At 46.0% G+C, this 20,314-nt stretch overlaps 1 protein-coding gene across 2 annotated transcripts in view; it reads left to right on the forward strand.

The window, feature by feature from the left end:
- TRANK1 (tetratricopeptide repeat and ankyrin repeat containing 1) overlaps positions 1-20,314 on the forward strand; it is a 79,524-nt gene that overhangs the window by 49,497 nt on the left and 9,713 nt on the right. For both annotated transcript variants that reach the window (XM_040636985.1, XM_008710395.2), the window contains exons 13-20: positions 1,703-1,902; positions 2,213-2,350; positions 6,672-6,818; positions 8,755-8,911; positions 11,916-12,004; positions 15,543-15,646; positions 15,757-15,889; positions 19,642-19,787. In XM_040636985.1, coding sequence (XP_040492919.1) covers positions 1,703-1,902; positions 2,213-2,350; positions 6,672-6,818; positions 8,755-8,911; positions 11,916-12,004; positions 15,543-15,646; positions 15,757-15,889; positions 19,642-19,787 — 1,114 coding nt within the window. The remainder of the gene's footprint in view (positions 1-1,702; positions 1,903-2,212; positions 2,351-6,671; positions 6,819-8,754; positions 8,912-11,915; positions 12,005-15,542; positions 15,647-15,756; positions 15,890-19,641; positions 19,788-20,314) is intronic.

Consider the following 20,314-nt stretch of genomic DNA (forward strand, 5'->3'; position numbering starts at 1 on the left):
GTAAGGCCACTCCCTCCTAACATTCTATTTCATTTCCTTTTGATCTTTTTTCTTTATCACACACATGTATTTATTGATTATGTAGTGACTATTTACTATGTTTAGTGAATATTTTCCCTTATTTTTCTCTTCTTTAAAATTGAGATTCACATAGCATAACATTCACCTGTTTAAATATGCAGTTTAGTGGTTTTAATATATTCACAAGGTTGTGCAACCATTACCACTACCTAATTCCAGAACATTTTCATCACGCCAGAAAGAAACCCTATACCATTAGCAGTCACTCCTCATTTCCCCTCACCCCACCCCTCTGGGAACCACTAACCTACTTTCTGTCTCTATGGGTTTGCCTATTCTGGACATTTTATGTAATAGGAATCATATAATATGTGGCCTTTTGTGTCTGGCTAAGTGATTAGCATAATGTTTTCAAGGCTCCTCCACATTGTAGAATGTGTCAGAGTTCATTCCTTTTTATGGTGGAACCATCTTTTATTCTTTGGGTAGGGTCATTTAAAAATTATTTATCTAGTTTCTTTAGAAGGGCATTTTAGTGAATTCCCGTTTATCACTGTAATCGACACTTCTGTGCCTTTTTCTGATTCTCCCACTGATGTACATCTCTGGCCCTTGCTAGCTTTTGAAGAGGAGGGGACCCCAGTAGCAGCTGATTTGCTTAGATTCAGCAGTTCCCACAGCAGAATCCACTGCTATGCTCCCAACTGTATACATCTAATAATATTACTACTGGGAAGTAAAATTTCTCCTTATTATTTGGTAACAGCAATGGGGACCATGTATGCCCATTTCATGGTGTTCTACCAAGAACATAGTATTTACCTGGTGTCAGGCAAAGGACACGAGGCACAAAGTGAACCATGGAGAGAGACTGAGGATGATCTTGCTCAGTTCAGGTTCAAATCCTGTCACTTGGAGGTTTTTACTAATTTCTTGAACCTTGGAGTCTCTGTTTGTAAAAGTGGGATTATCTGGTCTATGTCACTGGGCAGTCCTGACGATTAAATGGGATACTTTTATGAAGATGCCTGTATTGTGGTCGTGTTCAGTCAGTGCGACTGGCAACGTGACTCAGAGCTTAGATAAGCAATGGGACCCAGGGAGAAAGCTCTTTGCAAAATCCTTTCTCCAGCTCTACCATTTTTCTTAGGATAGTCCTCTCGGCTGGGTATAATCCTGGTGGAAAGGTGATAGAAGCCTTGGTTGCTGCCCCCAGCTAACATTCAGCCCTGCTGTTACCATGACAACGTCTCTACAACTCCAAGCTCCAGTGAGAGGGTCCGAATAATTTTTGCTTCCTACCATCTATGCCAGCCCCTTATATTAGCATTCTAACAGCTTTCATTGTTTAAATTATATTTCTGCCTTGACTTTTCTTTATGAGGTAATTTTCTCTGAGTATAGGTCAGGAATGAGATCCCACAAAACCTTCTTAGCAATGCATCTCTGCCTTCATTGCCTGTACCCAGAGTAATACAGCACAGGGCCAAAGTGATAATCTGGTGGGAAATAGAAATTGACTTGCAATTACCCATACTATCAGGGCCAATATTGCTTCTCAAGGAAAAACACCAAAGTCAAAATAAAAAAATCAAAAAAAGCACAAATCACACAAAAAAATCCCAGCCATGTTGTCGTCGTGTTGCTCCATATCTGACATGTGTTTTCTGTTTTATCTCAGGAATCCTCAATCTGGCATCTGGGGTGGTGGATTTACTTCAGTTCTATTTCCCGGAATCTTTTGATCGCCTCCCCAGGGATTCTGGCCTCTTTGATGGTCCCAAACCAACTGTCCTGGAGTCTTGTAGTGTGAGCGACTTGGCAATTTTGCTACGAGGGAACAAAAGGAAAACCCAGCCTATTGAATTCGGAGCCCACCAGGTGAGCTTGGGATGGCATGTTGTGAAATAAAAAGGCAGTTTGCGGTTGAAAAAAGGTTTGGGAGGCTGAATTATTCCATGGGGTAGAGTTCAATAGCTCCTCCACCAGAGTGCGTAAATTTCAGATCTAGGTGAGGGAGCAATTGTTAATATGTCAGCTAGCCTGGCTGACCAAATCCAGGCCAGCCACTTCTTTTTAAAGATGTTACCTGCCTCCCACAGAAATGGACTGAGCTTTACCAGATCCCTCTTTGTAGAATTTGATGTTTTCCTCTTTCCTACCTTCTTCTTCTCTTCCCCCCCAACCCCAGGTAATCCTTGTAGCTAATGAAATGGCAAAGGAGAAGATTCCAGAAGAGCTGGGGTTAGCACTTGTGCTAACCGTGTATGAAGCAAAAGGTTTAGAATTTGATGATGTCCTCCTTTACAACTTTTTTACTGACTCTGAGGTATGTTGTGCTGAATTCTTTTCACGCTGTGCATGCAAATATGTATGAGCTACACTTCCACTCTGGGAAAGAGAACGTGGAGCTGAGTAGAATTGAGATTGTCACAGGTACCTCTTTCCGTTCTGGAGCATCATCCATTTGGTGGGGGCTTTGTGTGCTTGGATATGGGTTTTGTCAATGGCTGTGGGTGGTTTCCCAGTGTGTCATGGGCTGGTTCTCCTGTGCCCTGCCCTGCTCTCTCTTTCTTCTGAATGCCTGGTACCCGAGTGCCAGCGTCCAGTGTTCACTAGCTCTGTTATCCTTGACTCCCAAGGATGCTCCAGTTGGAGTGAGCTCTAAGGAGAGCCTTACAAATGAAAGCAAGGTTAGCAGTGTCCACCCTATGAGGACAGAACTGGGCAAGTTCAGTTCATAGAAAGAGAAAACTCCGGGAAGACAAATGAGGCTTGGTTCCTGGCCACTGGATCAGGTAATGTGGGGGAGGAGGACAGCTGCCCTGCCTGGGAGCTCCCTTCTGGCATGGCTTCACCACTGCTTGCGTCCCATGCAGACCATGGCAGTGAAAGAGTCCCTGGACCAACCCCCAGGACCTCCGTGCCAGCCCACTGCTTTGACTTGGCTCCTGAGTCCTTGGGATGGCCTTTTTTCCCAAGCTCAGTACATTATGGGTAGAGTCACCAACTCGAGCCACTGGTTTCTCTTCACCACTGTCTTTCGGTGGGGGCTCAGGCTGGCTGCTGCCTGTGCTGGGGGGGTTTCCTCTGGGCACTTAGCTGGCTGTGTCCTGGTCCCTATTGCAGACTTCCCACTGCACATGGTGCATGCTTGAAGGGGCTGTTGTTCATACTTACGGTAGGAGCACTGTTAACTTTGACACCTTAAAATCTGCCCCAGAACTGACTATTAAATGGAGTCCTGATTTTTTTTTTCTGGTCTTTTAAAAAATAGGATTGCCTTGATAATACCTCTGACTACTATTGCTATGGGTACTTCACAGTTTATAAAGTCCTTTTTCAATGCTTTGTTTCCCTTCATCCTCCACTAACCCTCTGAGTTTGTATGTATTTTCATTACCCTCATTCTACAGATAAAGCTGAGGGTCATGGAAATTAAGTAAATTGCCCACAGTCATGGTGTAGGGGACAGAGCCTGGAGACCAACTCAGATGCTTTGAGTTCTCAGTTTTGCGATCTTTCCTCTGTACTCCTTTCCTTTTAAAGCCCCGCATGCAAATTGGCTTCTGGAACCTTCCACGATGAGTATATCATTGCCATATCTTAAGTGCATTCCTTTTCTATTGACTTTTGCTAATGAAATCAGATGCACTCTCATTAACCCTGGAACCATTTTTAATCTCTGAGAACTAACTCTTTTTTCTCATAATACATCCATTGGTCATGGTTGGACCGAGGCTGTGCTGAAAGAGGAAGGGGTAAGACTTTGTTGTTCCTGTCCTTTATTAACTGCCAGTTGTATGCTTGTGCCAGTAAGAAGCCCGAGGAGCTCTGGCCTTACGGATCTGTAACTTGTGGTCGATTCTGTTTGTGAAAGAATAATCCAGTTATTCTGTCTCACCTGATCCTGGAAATGGCGAAGGCCCAGATTATCTTGACCCTGTGCTCCCAACCAGTTTGTTGAATAAAATTAAAATAATCACAAATGGAATCTTTTGGTAACATCCACTTCATCCCATGTGCACAATAAGACTTCTAAAAAGACTCCTGATAGTGGTGCTTCTCGGTTCCCGAGGAATGTCGTTATGCATTCCCTGGGCCCAAAGCACACGCTCCATTTATCATTGACAGTCAAGACCAAAAAACATCTCATTTCTAAATGAGAGGAAATGCTTTAATCAAAGTAGAGGAAAGACAGGGATCACCTAAGTCTTCAGTCACCTGAGGTCTGGCTCCTCATGTGGGGTTTCCTTCGGGGTGACTGGCTGCAGGCTGCTGCATAGTAATTGTATTTGACACGGGGGACAGTGGAGAGCTCCTCTCTCCACCCCTGGCCTCTTCTTCCACCCCTGGTTTATGTTTCTGGCAGACACTCTCTTTGTGCATGTGTGTGGGGGGTGTTCTGGTTGCCCCAGTGTGTGATTCTTCTCTTTAAGGGATTTGTTGCTCCCTGTTCAACCATATAGTTGCCAGGCCATCTTCTGAGATGGGGAAGGGACCAAGGAATGGCTACACCAAGTCCTTCTCTTCTAGGATTTGTCCTCATTTGGGGCAGCAGCAGTCTTTCTCCCAGTCACCCCCAGACTCTCCTCCTGTGGGGACTTGGAAGGGTGCTTGCCGTTTACACTCAGCCCCAGTGTAAGGACTCCTAGGGGAGTCCTTTCCTTCATACTCCTGTGTGAATAGGACAGGAGGGACTTCGAAAACCACAGCTTTTAGGGGTTAATCACTTAGAGAACAGGCCCCACCGAGGTGACCTTCACAATGATCAGTCCCAATAGAAGAAACTGGACTTGCTGCTTCTTTTATTGTCAGAGGTGCTGTAGGCCTGTATTCTTGCCACAAATACACGTACTCACTCCTCAAAGACTCTGTCTTGAAAGTAAAGTGTGTTTTATTCCTGGAAAGAGGTTAGTCCTGTGCCATATGAGCGGCTTTTGCTTCTCATTCAGCAGTTTTAAAATACATTGTGCTTCACTAGCCCTTCCAAGGTCAGCTGGCCTGTGCCTCCTGCTGTCTGCCAGGGGAGCTTCGCAAATGTTAAAATGCTCGTGTCTTTTGCCTGCCTTCCTTGGCTAACAATTCAGGGTGTGAACAGCTCTACAAAGAGGACAGTCATAAGTACGTCCTGAAGGCTTTTTTTTTTTAAACTCCCAACTACTTTGATGATTACATGATTGACATCTCTTTTCAGAATATGGTGATTAATTCCATAATTGGTTAGTAGTATAACCATCCCTCTTTAAGAGACAGTGTTTATTTTTTTAAATCAGAATAATTTTAATGTAATGATAATTTTATTAGTATTAAATAAATTAGAGAGTGTTTAAAGCATTTAACCTGATACTTACTAGTTTAAGTTACGGGGTGACTTAAAGGAGGTCATGAACCGTATCCACTCCGTGTTTTCATTATTCTTGAGAAGATACATAGGTGGCAAGGAGCACCATTTTATACATGGAAAAGTAAAGGCTAAGGGGAGTTACCTAGCTACTCTCACAAGATACACTGAAGTATGAAATCTGAAATTTCATAGGAATTCTGCCCTCTAAGTACTGCATGTATTCTGGGTACTTTAGCTTTACCAGGGTCGACCAACCATGGTCCCCAGGGCCAAATCCAGCCCCCTGCTTACTTTTTTGTGGCCTGTGGGCTAACAGTGGTTTTTACATCTTTAAATGGTTAAAAAAAAATCAAAGGAAAATAATGTTATATGACATATGAAAATTATATTAAATTCAGCTTTAGTGTTGAAAAATAACGTTTTATCGGGACACACATGCTCATTCATCTACATAATTGACAACGGCTGCTTTTGCATCATAATAACAGATTGAGTAGTTGTGAGAGAGACCACATGGCCCACAAAACCTGAAACTTTTATCCTCTGAGCCTTTAGAAAGAAAACTTGCCAACTTCTGGTCTACATGGTCACTGTGGTTTTGTGGTTTGAGTTTGGATAAAGAGACACATGGCTAAAATATCAACTATTTGTCAAACATTGTACTAGACACTCAACATTGATTATCTCCTTTTATTTCCCGACAAACTTGGGTAGTTCTGGCATCCCCATTTTGCAGAGCAGGGAAAGGAGACGTAGAGGAAACAAAAAAACAATTTTTCTGAGGTCACATAGCTAATGAGTGAAAGAACTGAGATACAAATGTGTTTTGTCTGACCTCAGTCTCCTGTGCACACTATACTCCACAGCTCCTGAATTTTGTTCCATCCTTGGTTGAATAATGTAGTTAGAAAATTTTGTCATATATATCTTAACAGCTGACACTAGGTGGCATCTCTTACACATTGTGAAAAGGGGTGAAGGACACTGGGTTCCTCCCTCCATACTGCTTGCTGAAATTCTTTAAGCAAGAAACTTCCTGGGTGCTTAACATTCCTCCTGGAAGTGGGCATGTGTGCCTGGCTTCTCGGCCATCTTGGCCAAGTGTCTGGGGGAGTTTTCATGGTAGCTTCCCCTTTCCCTGCCTGTGCCACTTGAGGTCCTCCAACCGAGGCCATAGGATGGTCCCCTCATTACAGTTGGGCTGAGGGCCCCAGGCCAGGAAAAGGGGGTTAATTTACCATGGGGCTGTGTGTACAGTTCAAGGGCATATTCTATTGGCTTTTAATTTGTCATTGTTGTTCAGGCTTACAAGGAATGGAAGATCATTTCTTCATTTACGCCTTCATCATCTGACTCCAGACAGGAAAACCGGCCACTGATTGAAGTGCCCTTGGAGAAACCCAGCTCCTCCCAGGGTCGGTCCCTCATGGTGAATCCAGAAATGTACAAGGTGATTTTCTGCCATTTGTCCGCATGCATATTTGAAGGGGGGGGCAGTAAACAAGGTTTGGATGAGAAGATGAAGTTAAAAATAGAGCCTGGTACTTGACTGGTTTTCTCATGCATCAGCACTGGGAAGTGGAGGATGGGAATGGGCATGGCAGGGATCTCAGTGTTGGCAGACTCTCTTTTCTCAGCAGAGAGTGGGGCTTGATGGGTGGGGCACTGTCTGAAAGTGAAAGGGGGAGGGTTGTACCTACTATTCACCTCTAGAACTCAGCTCTATTCAGAAATTTTGAAGATGCTGACAGGGAACTCACATGTGAAGTCCAGGACAATAGTTCATGTAGACTTGTAATACCAGGCTTGACTGTTGTTGGGGAGGAAAACATTTTACCTTTTAAGATTCCTCTAGTGGTCTAAAAATTAAATTGACATGAAACAGATTAACAGAAGAAAATAAAATTTAGGGGTGCCTGGGTGGCTCAGTCAGTGAAGCATCTGCCTTTGGCTCAGGTCATGATCCCAGGGTCTTGGGATCGAGCCCTGCATCTGGCTCCCTGCTCAATGAGGAATCTGCGTCTACCTCTTCCTCTGCTGCTCCCCTTGCTCCTGCTCTCTCTCTCAAATAAATAAAGAAAATCTTTAAAAAAAAGTTAAAAAAAAAGAAAACAAAATTTAATTGTGTATGTATAGGGAATCAACATAAACATGAGATTCCAAAAACAGGCAAAATGAGGTTTATATGTCATCCTGGACCAAGGAGAAGGGTGTAGGGTTTTAGGGCTTCAGAGGGAAAGAAAGCAATTCACAAAAAGATGAAAAAAGTGAATGTTTGGTAAGCAAATGTTTGCTCGGCCATCCAGAAACAATGGGACCTAGAGAGAAGTTCACACAAGCCGGCTTTGCTATGGTGCTCCCTGTTTAGCATCCCTAGTTCACATTATACTACAGTTATCTATGATGATTGCTCCCTTCCTGGAGAAGGTTCTCTGTCTAAATTCTTTTAGGCAGTCAGGGGGAAGGGCAAAGTTTCTTTGTGAACTTTTGTTTCTTAAAAATAATCAGCCTAAAATAATCCACATGCTGAAGAGATGGCAGTCCACACTTTGGGGTGGCAGATTTTGCTCTGCTACACTGTGAAGGGACCCAGCATCCCTTTCCCTTCACATCGCAGCTGCCTCACCGAGAAGGAGGCCAAAGCTGAGCAGTTCTGCAGAGCTCTTGACTGAGGAAGGTTGATGGAACCTTGAGAGAGTGAAAATTGAACCAGTAAAACCAAAATCTTTGGGGAGAAACTACCGCCCTAGTTTTATGTCTTGTACAATGTGTAAAACAAATAAACGGAATAGCAGTTAGCAGGTTATTTCAGTAAATGCCTACAAGGCTCTACAGAAATTAAAGTTAAATCACTGCCAAGCTATGCAAACCTCTAGGTAGCCACAGATCCACTGTTGTTTTGAAATGTGCATTATTTAATCAAGTAGGCCCTCCCCGTGTTCAAGTCCTAACCCCTTATGTCTGCAGCTCTCAGTCATGGCATAGGTCGTGAGTAATTTTGTACTAATGATAGTGGTCATAGAAGTGTATGACCGGCTTAATTTGTAAAAATAAGTTACAGGAATTGTGTAAGATATAGCCATTGGGATAAATTGAGTGAAAGGCACATGGGACCTCTCTACACTATCTTTGTACCTTCCTATGAACGTATAATTATTTCAAAATAGAAAATTCCAGCAGAAAACGGCAGTGCTGTGCTAATGTTGAGCCCCCTTGCTAGAGCTTCACTTATCTGTGCTGCGACCACAGTGAGCTCCTCCCCTCCTGCTCACGCTTCTGCTATCCTTACATTTGGTTTTTGTATTTCACCAAAGTGAGTAAGCCCATTGAAGTGTATCACGTTGACGCTATAGACAAAAGGCTCTCTGTCTTTGTCCTCAATTTAGCTCCTCAATGGAGAGCTGAAGCAGCTGTACACTGCCATTACACGGGCCCGGGTGAACCTCTGGATCTTTGATGAAAACCCAGAGAAGCGGGCCCCTGCTTTCAAATATTTCATGAGAAGAAATTTTGTCCAAGTTGTGAAGACAGATGAAAATAAAGGTAAGATCTCATTAAGATATTCTGGCTGTTGGATACAAAACATGTTACTCTCATTTGAATAATAACCACCCCCCTGCCCCAACAAAACAAAACAAAACAAAACAAAACAAAACAAAACACAAAACATGTTACTCTGAACAACTTCTTATGGTCAGGTGTAAAGGACATAGGTTTTGGAAAGCCTTTTCTTTCCTTTCCACATTCTTCTGAGAAATGAGCTTTCGTATTTACTGCTAAAATGTGTGGGAAAGTGTGGTTGTAATGGGATGGGGGGAGGTTAGTTCCTTCAGGGAAGATCTTTTATTGATCCTTTAAGAGTGAGGGTCGTGGTAGGGGCCTGGCTGGCTCAGTCAGAAGTGTGTCTGACTCTTGATCTCAGGGTCGTGACTTCAAGCCTCATGTTATGTGTGGAACCTCCTTAAAAAAAAAAAAGTGAGGGTCCTGGGCGAGGTTGAGAGGAAATAGGCTTTCTTGGGGGAACACAAATTGCTAGGTCTTGGACAGCTGACTGGCAATATCTATCAAAATGAAGAATGTGTTGGGTTAAGAGTGACGCAGCAATTTCTGTTCCAGGATCCTAACCTAGAGATATTCTTGTATAAAATCTCAAAGATACACAGACAAGTGTTCCTCACAGCCTTGTTTGTAATTATAAGAAACTAAAACGACCTAAGTGTCTGCCAGTGAGGAACTGTTCACAGCAGCTGCTCTGGTCCTCGGGCTGGTGGGTGCAGGTTGTCGAGGAGATAGGAACACCTTTTAGTTTTCACCTTTTCCCCTTCTGTGCTGTTTGCAGTGTTTAAAAAGCCAAACCAATATTGTGTGTTGTTCTGATCACTTACAAAGACTGGCTAATTAAAAAATGGAGTGAAGTTCTCCTGATGGAATAACTTGCAGAGAAGTCATCAGCCCTTCATAAAGCAGAAAATTGTTGTCTTTCTTGTGGGTTAGCTGTTGAGTTGGCTCCTCCAGGCCACAGTTAATTTCTTTATGGATGAGGGAAAGTGCAGGGCTCAGCCACTGTTTAGAGGTCTGCTGCTTTCCTGAGCATTTGCTGGCCAGTTTTATGGAGAGTATTTCTGGTTGCAGCCAATGGCTCAGTTGGGGACCAGGGTTAGCTCTTCTGTTCCTGGGCCCTGGCTGTTAGGTGTAATGGGGAAAGTTGAAGTTTTGGAGTGAAAAAAAAAAAAAGCCCTAGCTTCTCATTAGAACTTTCCAACTGTGCAGCCACATGACCTTGTCCAGACCCACTTTCTCACCCTGGGCCTTCACTTCTTCAATGAAAAGGGAGCAAGGGGGCTGGCCTGCCATGGTCGTTCTTATTCTTCCCTGTGGCGCCTACTCCTTTCATTTCCGAAGTAGATTCTGGCACCTGTTATAAGAGATCATCAAGATAGGCAGTTTTCTTTCATTTAAAAATTACAAGTGAAACAAGATCACAATTTATTTTCTCTTTTTTCTTTTTTTTTTTTTAAAGATTTTATTTATTTATTTGACAGAGATAGAGACAGCCAGCGAGAGAGGGAACACAAGCAGGGGGAGTGGGAGAGGAAGAAGCAGGCTCATAGCAGAGGAGCCTGATGTGGGGCTCGATCCCATAATGCCAGGATCGCGCCCTGAGCCGCAGGCAGACGCTTAACCGCTGTGCCACCCAGGCGCCCCACAATTTATTTTCTGTCTTGGTAGCGTTAAGAATACAAGAAAAAGGACAGTCTTAAGTGTGTTGTAAGTTGCACATGGTAAGGTCTGTGAGAACATCTGTTCCCGCTGTGCAGGGGGAGCCGGGGATAAGCATAGTGACTGTGTAATTTGGGTGTCTTTATCATCATGCTGGCAACGTACACCAGCCCTATGCAAGGACACCAGGGAGCTCCCTGTGAGAATCAAATGTCACCAAAGCACTGATAGCATGCACAGAGTCAGGACAAGATGCTGCAAAGTTATCTTTGCACACAGCGCTGCAGGGCATGGCAAAGGGCTGGCCGGAAGGAGTTTGCGCCTTCTAAAGGAAGCTGGAATGTCTGCCTCGCTGTCCCCAGTTGATATCCATGGGCCTGGGTATCCTGCGCCTGTTCAGCCCAGATTTGGCTCTCAGCCTTGTGCTGGTCGTCAGTCTTCCACGCGCTTCTTGAAGCTGAGGCTCAGAACCTGCAGAGAGGGATGCTCACGGCTGTTGATGCTCAGGGGGCTGCAGGAGGGGTGGCTGATCTAGTCGGCAGTGGGCTGGTATGACAACAGAAGGGCCTGACAGCAGGTGGTTGTGACAGTCCATGTCCACCTATGGGGACGTGTCACACTGCTTACCCTGAGGGCAAAGTCTGCATATTTGAAAATACTGTAAAACCCTTTCACCTTGTTCCTTGCTAAAGCCCCTGTGTGGGAGTTTGCTAAGAGCCACATGGCTTTGGATTTTCAAGGAGGAATTAGAATTTTCTGTCTTCTAATCCATCGCCATAGGAGAGGAAGGTAGACCGAAGTTCAAAAACTGAGCAACATCCTTTCTTACCCCTGCCTCCTCCTTCCAAAACCCACAATAAACTGGCTTGATAAGCTAAAATCCATCTTAAAATGAATCCTGGAAAGACAACACAGGTGTATTTGTTTGCCTGGGCTGCCGCAATAAAGCGCCACTAACCGTATTGTCTTACATGTAGGAAGTCCAGGATCAAGGTGTCAGCAGGTTTGGTTACTTCTGAGGCTTCTATCCTTGGCTCGTAGATGGCTTTTCCTCTGTGTGAGCCCCTGGTGTCTCTTTCTATGTGTGTTAATCTCCTTGTAAGGACATAGACTGGACTAGGATTCACCTGAACAGCTTTGTTGTAACTTCATCACATCTCTAAAGGCCCTGCCTCCAAATATAGTCAGCATTCTGAGGCACTGAGGTTTAGGGCTTCAACATATGCATTTTTGGGGCGGGAGAAGGGGGCAAACTTCAGGCTATAACGTCAAGTTTAAGGGAATGAACGCCCAGAGAAGCAAATCTACTTTTCTTTTTTCATTTTAGATCTTGATGACAGCATGTTTGTTAAGACCTCAACACCTGAGGAGTGGATTGCGCAAGGAGAATATTATGCTAAACACCAGTGCTGGAAGGTAAGCGGCTGGGCCAGGAGCCAGCGGGGGAGGTCTTTGTGACTGGTGACCTCGTCGGGCCACATAGGCAGGTTTTCCACCATCATGCTTGTCACCAGGATAGGGCAAGGTTATGGTGCTGCTTCTTTGGAAACATCAGGCCCCCTGCGATGAGGAGAGCTCCCTGTCCAGCTGCTTTTCCAGGGCAAGCACGATAACCCTTCACTGTGGCCAAGTGCCAGAATGGACTGACAGGAAAATGAAGGGTCATGGCCTCTGCCCCAGCAAGAGACCCTTCTCGTTATTTTCTTTCCCTCTTGTGCTCTACGTTTAAACGTTTCTGCTGTCATCCCACTGCGTTTTAAAATAGTCACAGATTGATCATTTGTTTTTCAAATTGATCCGACACAGACTTGACTCCCAAGCTGAGTCAGTGAGCAGGGGTTAAGCTTTATCACTAGACTGAATTGACCAGTTCTGGGCCACAAGCCATCCTAGTGAGCTTGAGCAGCCTTCTTCCGGCCAGTGTTATCTTTGCCAGTCCTCCGGAAAGAGTGAAAGCAGCTCGAAGAGCCCCATCCCTCTCCTGACCGTCAGCATCCCTACACATCACCCAGTTTCAGGTGGGGCACCATGGTGTGTGTGTTTCCCAGGATGCAGTGGTGGTGATGTCTCCACCTGTAAGGCACAGACACCTTCAGCTTAACAAACTCATCACAGGCCCCTGTATCTTTCCATTTCTTCCTTGTGTTGTCTGTGGCTTGTCAGATAACATAGTGACTGCAGCAGTGCCAAGCAGCCCGTTCCCCTCGGCAGCATCCCAAGCAGGGCTGAAAGGCAGACACTTTTCTTCTTGTGGGTCTCTTTCTTTATCGTGAAGTCCCCCGTGGACTTCTCCTTACACCTCACTGGTCGGTACCAGGTCACATGTCCATGCCTGTTGCAAGGGAGTCTGGGAGAGCAGTCCCATCCTGCAGTTTCAGCCCTTCGTGGAAGGCAGGTTCTGCCATCATGCAAGGGAGGGAGAGGGGAGTATTGTGGGCAGTTAACCAATAGCCAAGTTTAGTGGAGTAGCTCCTGGAGTCTCAGCCAGGTCACTCACGTCTGAACTCAGCACCAGTCAGCAAGCAGGTCCGCTTCTGGGCCTTGGTTGGCTCTTGGCTCGGAGAATGGGGGTGAATGGGGATCCTGAATCACGTGCATTTCATCCTCCAGCAGGCGAGCCTGGGCTTGTTCACCTGATGCCCCAGCAGTGTTCAGAGAGCAGAGAAGTGCAGGAGGCCCCCTGACGCCTGGCCTCGGAGCTGGCCCTGTGTCGTTTCTACTGTTGGCCAGAGCAGGTCACTGCCCAGATCTGAAGGGAAGGGACATAGGCAGCAGTCTGGGTGGGAGAAGCTGCAGAATTACACGGTAAAGGGGTGTGGGCAGATACAGGGATGACTGTCCCTGAAGGACTGTCGCCACCTTGTAATCAGTACTCAGGGGTGAGAAAACAGAATGTGCACTGTTGTGTGTTTGGGTGTGTCTGCAAGGTGTTTCCATAAACCTGTAGTATTTAGCTGCTGGAGGTTGACAGAGCTCTGAAACTTTATTCCCTGCCCATCCTTGTCATAACTTGGCTGCTGTTATAAAACCAAGATCCCTTTTCCGGTGGGGGGCAGGGAGGGAAGAGCGGGATAATATGGCCAGCAGGTATGGATACGAAATTGGAAAACTAGATAGTCTTTCCCTTTATTCCCTTCAGAACGCTGTTGGTGTTAACCCATACATGTTGCCCATGGATTTCCAATTCTTTATCCCTTTAAAAAGGCCTTTTGAGGGGCGCCTGGGTGGCACAGCGGTTGAGCGTCTGCCTTCGGCTCAGGGCGTGATCCCGGCGTTATGGGATTGAGCCCCACATCAGGCTCCTCTGCTATGAGCCTGCTTCTTCCTCTCCCACTCCCCCTGCTTGTGTTCCCTCTCTCGCTGGCTGTCTCTATCTCTGTCGAATAAATAAATAAAATCTTTTTTAAAAAAAGGCCTTTTGAATGTTTGAATCTATAATATTTTTATGGGAGTTGGCACAGATGAGAATGTTATAAAAAGCCTTTTCCTCACCTGATTTTATTTTGACTGTGCTGAAGGACTTCAGGACTCAGGTGGTTTATTGAGTTTTTGGCTGCATGTCAGTGAATGTTCCAGAACTACCATACAAATGGCAATCACTTGAGATTCATTCATTCAACAAATTCCTGTGGAACTCTGGGCCAAACATCATGTTTAGGTTGCGGGGATGTGATGGTGAGTGGGACAGGCACTCAGAAGAGTGCCCAGCTCTAGCTCTTGCAGGTATCCCACAGGAGAGATCAGCTGCCACAGAACCACCTGTCCTGGACAGGGAGGCCAGGGAAGGCTGCTCTAAGTAGGAGCCTAGAAATAAGGCCTATAGGATGAATGAAGTTAACTGGGCAGAGAAGGGGTGGAAGAGCATTTCAGTCAGAAGGAATAGCATGTGCAAATGTCCTATGGTGAGAAAGAGTGTGGCACAGGTCATGGGAATGCAAGGAGGCCCATGAGGCTGGGGAGGCTGAAGCAAAGAGCCTGAGGGAACAAGATGTCATCTTGTCTACTTAATCACACTACTTAATCACACGCTCACACTGAGACCTAGTATTTACATGCTGGGCCAAACATGACTTTCTGCTCTCTAGCCTGTGCTTTGAGACATGGTGTCAGCATTCCTGCTTTAGAAAAGCAGCTTTCTGTTGGCAGGAATGGAGGTCCAGGCAACATTCCTGTGATGCTTGTCTCACCTTCTACTTGCTCAACACAGACCGGTATGACCAGGGGATCTAGCCAGGTGTCTTCTGGAATGTGTGGTGACACCATCTCCATCCCCATTTCTACCCCCATTTCTGTGCTGCAGCTATTCCATCAACACTGTTGGTTAACCATTATAGTTACCAACTAGAGAAAAACTGTGTGGGGCCCAGAAGAGCCACTGGGTGACTTTGGGTCCATGTTTTTGTTACTGTATACAGTGAGATGGATGAAACTTCTCACACATGGCTATTGGTAGATTAAGTGAGGTGTTAATTATGGTGGCTTATAAAAATATATCCTGTATCCCTTTTCCATGGATTCTGGGCACTTCCCACATTTTATTTATTTATTTGAGAGAGAGAGAGAGAGAGAGCGCGCACACATGAGTGGGGGTGGAGGGACAGAAGGAGAAGGAGAAGCAGGATCTCTGCTGAACAGGGAGCCTGACGCAGGGTTTGATCCCAGGACCCTGAGATCATGACCTGAGCCAAAGGCAAATGCTTAACCAAATGAGCAACCCAGGCACCTCTCTGGGCACTTTCAAAAGGAACATTTGAGTGGGAAGTGTTCACTAGTAACATTACTGGGCTTTATCCTGTGAGGCTTTTTTTTTTTTTTTTTTAGCTCATCAGCACGTTCCTGCTTCTCCCCCTCAGGCTGGGGGAAGTCAGTGCAAACATGCACATATGCTTTAACCCTTGTTCTGTATGTCACCTCCATTCCTTTGCTGGGAATCAAGACTTTTTGCCTGTTTTAGGTTGCAGCCAAGTGTTACCAAAAAGGAGGAGCATTTGAGAAGGAGAAGCTGGCGCTGGCCCACAACACTGCCCTGAACATGAAATCCAAGAAAGTCAGCCCCAAGTAAGAGTCTCGGGGGTCATCTCAGGGATGCTCTGGTGAGATCAGCTGGTGAGATCTGTTGGGCCTTGGTCACCATTCCATGGGTACTCTGTTTTCTCTCTCTCCTCCAGGGAGAAGCAGGTGGAGTACTTGGAACTGGCCAAGACTTATTTGGAGTGCAAGGAGCCACAGCTGTCCCTTAAGTGCCTGAGCTACGCCAAGGAGTTCCAGCTGTCCGCCCAGTTGTGTGAGAGGCTGGGGAAGGTACGGGCCCAGCCTGCGCTGCCGCTGGGAGAACTGGGCTCCCTCAGCCCCTGCTTGCATCAGGGAGGGGCTCCAGGCCTCCAAAGAGGGAGACATTGGCTCTGAAGACTGTAGGGCAGCCATTTTTTCTCCACTTGCCCGAGGGTTTACGTGGCTCCAAAGAAGTGTGTGTGCGCATGCATGCCCACATCTGTGTGAATGTTTGTGACCTGATATTAATCACGGGGAGGCCCATTGTTCAAATCAAAGGGGAGGTGGGATTTGGAATATTCCTGCCTTTCTGTCTTCTGTGTTGGGTCTGGAGTCTGCCTGTGTGAACGGCCTGGCATCGACATGGCAATTTTCCTGTGCTCTCAGTAATTGCTCTAGATCTGCACCAACCAGTCTGGCAGCCACTAGCCACCTGTGGCTGTTTAATTTATAATGTAAGTTAATCAAAATGTAATAAAACTACAAATACAGTTCCTCAGTCTCACTAGCCACATTTCAGGTGCTTATTGTTATAGAATATTTCCATCATCATGGAAAGTGCCGTCAGACAGAGCTGGTCTAGAACTTAGCTACTCACAGAGTGGTCAGCAGGCTGGTCTTAAAAAATCTTAAAAATAAGATTTTTATTTGTCTGTAACAAGGTTAACACAGAAGATGAAAGTAACCAGCGACAGACTGTTACAGCACTTTGGCATTGCTGTAACATCCAAGCAGTGATGATTTTTTTTTTTTAACAATTCCGTTGTCTTTTTTTCATTGAGATATAATTGGCATGTAAAATGATATCAGTTAGAGGTATACAACATAATGATTTGATATATGTATGTATTGTAAGTTTCATTCATCCATCACTATATAGAGTTACACAAATTTTTTTTCTGATGAGATCTTTTAAGATCTATTCTCTTAGTAACTTTCAAATATACAATACAGTGTTAACTATAGCCACCATGCTGTACCTCACATGATTCACTTCCAGGGTATCAGTTGTGAGGGATTGGAGGTATAGAGCTAGGTGGCTTGAGAAGCTGTGCTCTAGAAAGCCCAGCTGGGGCTCCTGCTCCCCCCCCCAATGCTGTAGCGGCTTTATGCCCCTCCAAGAGGGGGGTGGGTTTCCACATCTCTCTGTGAAATGTAGTAGCTTCTGGATCCTCAGAGCACCCTGGGCATTGGGTGGGGTGGGCGTGACATCTACCAGGGACTTTGAAGTGTGGCCCCAAGTCCATGTAAAGATCATAAGGCCCTCCTTGTGCTGCCCTGCCCCATGTTTATTAGGGGGTGTGACTTGTTAGGGTGTGGGAGATGGGGATGGGATAGGGATTTCAGGGTGGGTGGGAGTTTGGGCCCTGAGATTCTAGGAACTAAGGTAGTTTCCAACCTTACCATGTTCTTTAGCTGCCAACCCTTCAGTCTTCCATGCCACCACCTGGACCCTAAGTGGTGACAGCCACAGGGAACCAGCCTAAGCCTTTGCTTCCCCTTTTTGCCCACCAGCGCCTGCCGTGACTGAGTCAGAGATCTCCTCCTTACTCACGTTGCCCATCCACCCCCAAGCCCCCCTCCTCGGAAAGTAGGAGGCATGGGGACCAGGAGGCCATAAGTACAGCCTATGTTCCCTTCTTCAGGACTTCAGTGTCTTCAAAATGTGGATGCCACCCTGCTCCTGGAAAAACAGCCTTCCCTGTTTCCTTCCCCTTCCACAGGCTTGACGTCCGGTGGCAGCCTCTTCTACTTCCTCTCCCCAGTACATTCTAGCAGCTCCAAACCCCACCCAGGGAAGGGTCTCATCTCTTTCTTTGTTCAGGCTCCTCCTTGGAAGGGTGTCCAACCTGAGCCAGCCTCAGACCTCATGTGGTTCTCCCACTTAACTAACCAGCGTGATTCAAGTTGATCAGCTTGGCAGCAGCCCTTGTCAACATCCTTAGACCAAATTGCCTCTGTGTCCCAGCCCCCAAATATGTGCTACCCCAGCAAAGAAATATTTGTGAGGGGGCCTTGGGGGTGTAAGATGTTTTTCACAGGGATTCCTCTGCCTCACCTGCTTCTTGCCTCTTTCCCGAGAGTGACATTGGTTTCCCTGGAAACCTCTCAAAGCCCTTGCTCTGGATGGCAGCTGGGGACACCTCCCCTCAGGGGGCAGAACGTGCAGAGCAGGGGGCTGCTGCTTAGAGCCAGCCCTTTGTTCTCTCTCTGGTTGGGCGCATGCTTGGCCCCTAGGAGGGCATGCATTCCCACTTGGGGTTTTCCTTCTGAGTAATCAGCATTGTCAGGAGAGGACGAGAGATAGGGTGGTAGATGTTCTGGTTATGGGGCTGTATTCATGTGGCTGAGATGGGTCTTGATGATCCCTGCTTTATAAGGTCTCTGGACATAGAAGAACCTCATACCTGAATCTTCTTTGTATTTTGGCACTTGGTGTAGATTGTCTAAAGAAATAGAAGCCAGCTAAGATTTATTAGAGGGCCTGAAGTATGTGTTTTGCCTTGTTTCACTTTGATTTTGTTTTCTCTTTGGACCTCAGGTGCGGCTAGTAGAATTATGAAATGAAATAGTCAACAAAGAGATGGGCCCTTACTGGGTGCCAGGCACTGGGTGCTCAGTGGCCAGCAGGTGGCAACATAGGGGCCTCTGCCTTGAGAGAGCTTCCCTTCCTAGTGTGGGAGAGGGATGACAGACTAGCCAGTAACATAGGAGATGCCAGTGATGATGAGGCTAGGTAACTAGGTGAGGGGAGAGAGGTGTCAGGAGCTGCTGTTTTAGGTGAGGGTGTGTGTGTGTGTGGCGGGGGGGGGCAGGGACTGCCTTTTTTGGTTTGTTCTTTTTTTAAAATTTAAATTCTAGTTAATTGACATACAATACAGTTCAATATTGGTTTCAGGAGTAGAGTTCAGTGGTTCATCATTTAGGTATAACACCCAGTGCCCATCATCACAAGTGCCCTCCTTAATACCCATCCCCCATCTAGCCCACCCCCCACACACCTCTTTCCATCAACCCTCAGTTTGTTCTCTACAGTTAAGGGAGCTGCCTTTTGAGCAGAGACTGTGAGAACTGCTGCAGGGCATCACAGGACAAATATTCTTGCAGGCAAGAGCCCTCTAAGGTGGGAGCATGTGGGGGAGCTCAAAGAACAGCAAAGAAGCTGGTTGGGCCAGAGCAGGTGAGTGGGTAGAAGTGGTAAAATGAGCAAGAGAGGGTGGTAGGAGCAAATCACGTAGGGCCTCAAAGTCCATGGTAGGGACTGGATTTTATTCAAATGTGACAAGGAGCCAGTGGAAGGTTCTAACTGCAGGAGTGACATGGAGCTCATTGCTTGGATGCTCTGGGAGGAGGTCCTTAGGCAGCAAGAGTAGAAGAAGACAGGTCAGTGGGAAGCAGTGACTGAGGCTCGATGATGTGGCTTGGATTGCTGTGATGGTGGTGGAGGTGGTGGGAAGGGAATTTGGAGAAACATTGGGAGAGCCAAGCATAAAGGATTACCCAAGGGGCTGGATGGAAGTGTGGGAGGAAGAGTGGGATATAATTTTGTGTTCATGCAGACCCACTGGTGGTTTTCATTTGTTCATCCTCTTCCTCTTCATGGCTGGTGTCCGAACATTCCCATTCTGTCCTCACTGGCAGCCATTCTAGTGCATTTAATGTGGAATCCCCATTTGCATGCATATTTGAAGAGCAGACATTATTATTCATGGTGTTGGCTTATTTTTAAGGTAAAAAGTTATGCTATGAATACTCTAAAAGTATATTTTACTCTGTCCCAGATAAAAGATGCTGCCTCTTTCTATAAGCGAAGCCAGTGCTACAAAGATGCTTTCAGATGCTTTGAGCAGATTCAGGAATTCGATCTAGCACTCAAAATGTACTGCCAAGAGGAGCTTTTCGAAGAAGCTGCTATTGCAGTGGAAAAGTAGGTGGTTTTATTCTCTCCCTTCCCCCACCCTGTTCCTTCCCTCCCACTGCTCTCTGGGGGCAGCCTGCCCTGGATGGTGTTATCCTGCTCTTCTGAAGCGGCTTGCCCATGTTGCCCTCCTTCCACTTGAGTGGTGGCATCAGTGCTGGATCAGGAGCTCCTTAAAGGCAAGAGCCAAGCTTAAAGGATTAACTGAGGAGCTAGATGGGAAGTGTGGGAGGAAAAAGAGTGGAATATAATCTCCTCTTCATAGCAAACCCACCATTGGTTTTAGTTTGTTCCTCCTCTTCCTCTTCATGACCAGTCTTCATTCCCTTTCTCTCTTCATCGGCAGCTATTCCAGTGCATTTAGTATATGAACTCGTAATATATGTATATTTCATATACCCTACTCTCTTTATAAGCTTTGACACCATGTCATGAGGAGAAGGGGTAGAGGAAAATGAAGGGTTTGTTACAAGTGTGTACATAACACACATGGCAGTTTTGTGTTAAATGATGGTTCTGTCCTCTCCACTTTTACC

Source organism: Ursus maritimus, unplaced genomic scaffold (genome assembly GCF_017311325.1).
Source record: "Ursus maritimus isolate PB19 unplaced genomic scaffold, ASM1731132v1 scaffold_20, whole genome shotgun sequence".
Classification (NCBI taxonomy): Eukaryota; Metazoa; Chordata; class Mammalia; order Carnivora; family Ursidae; genus Ursus; species Ursus maritimus.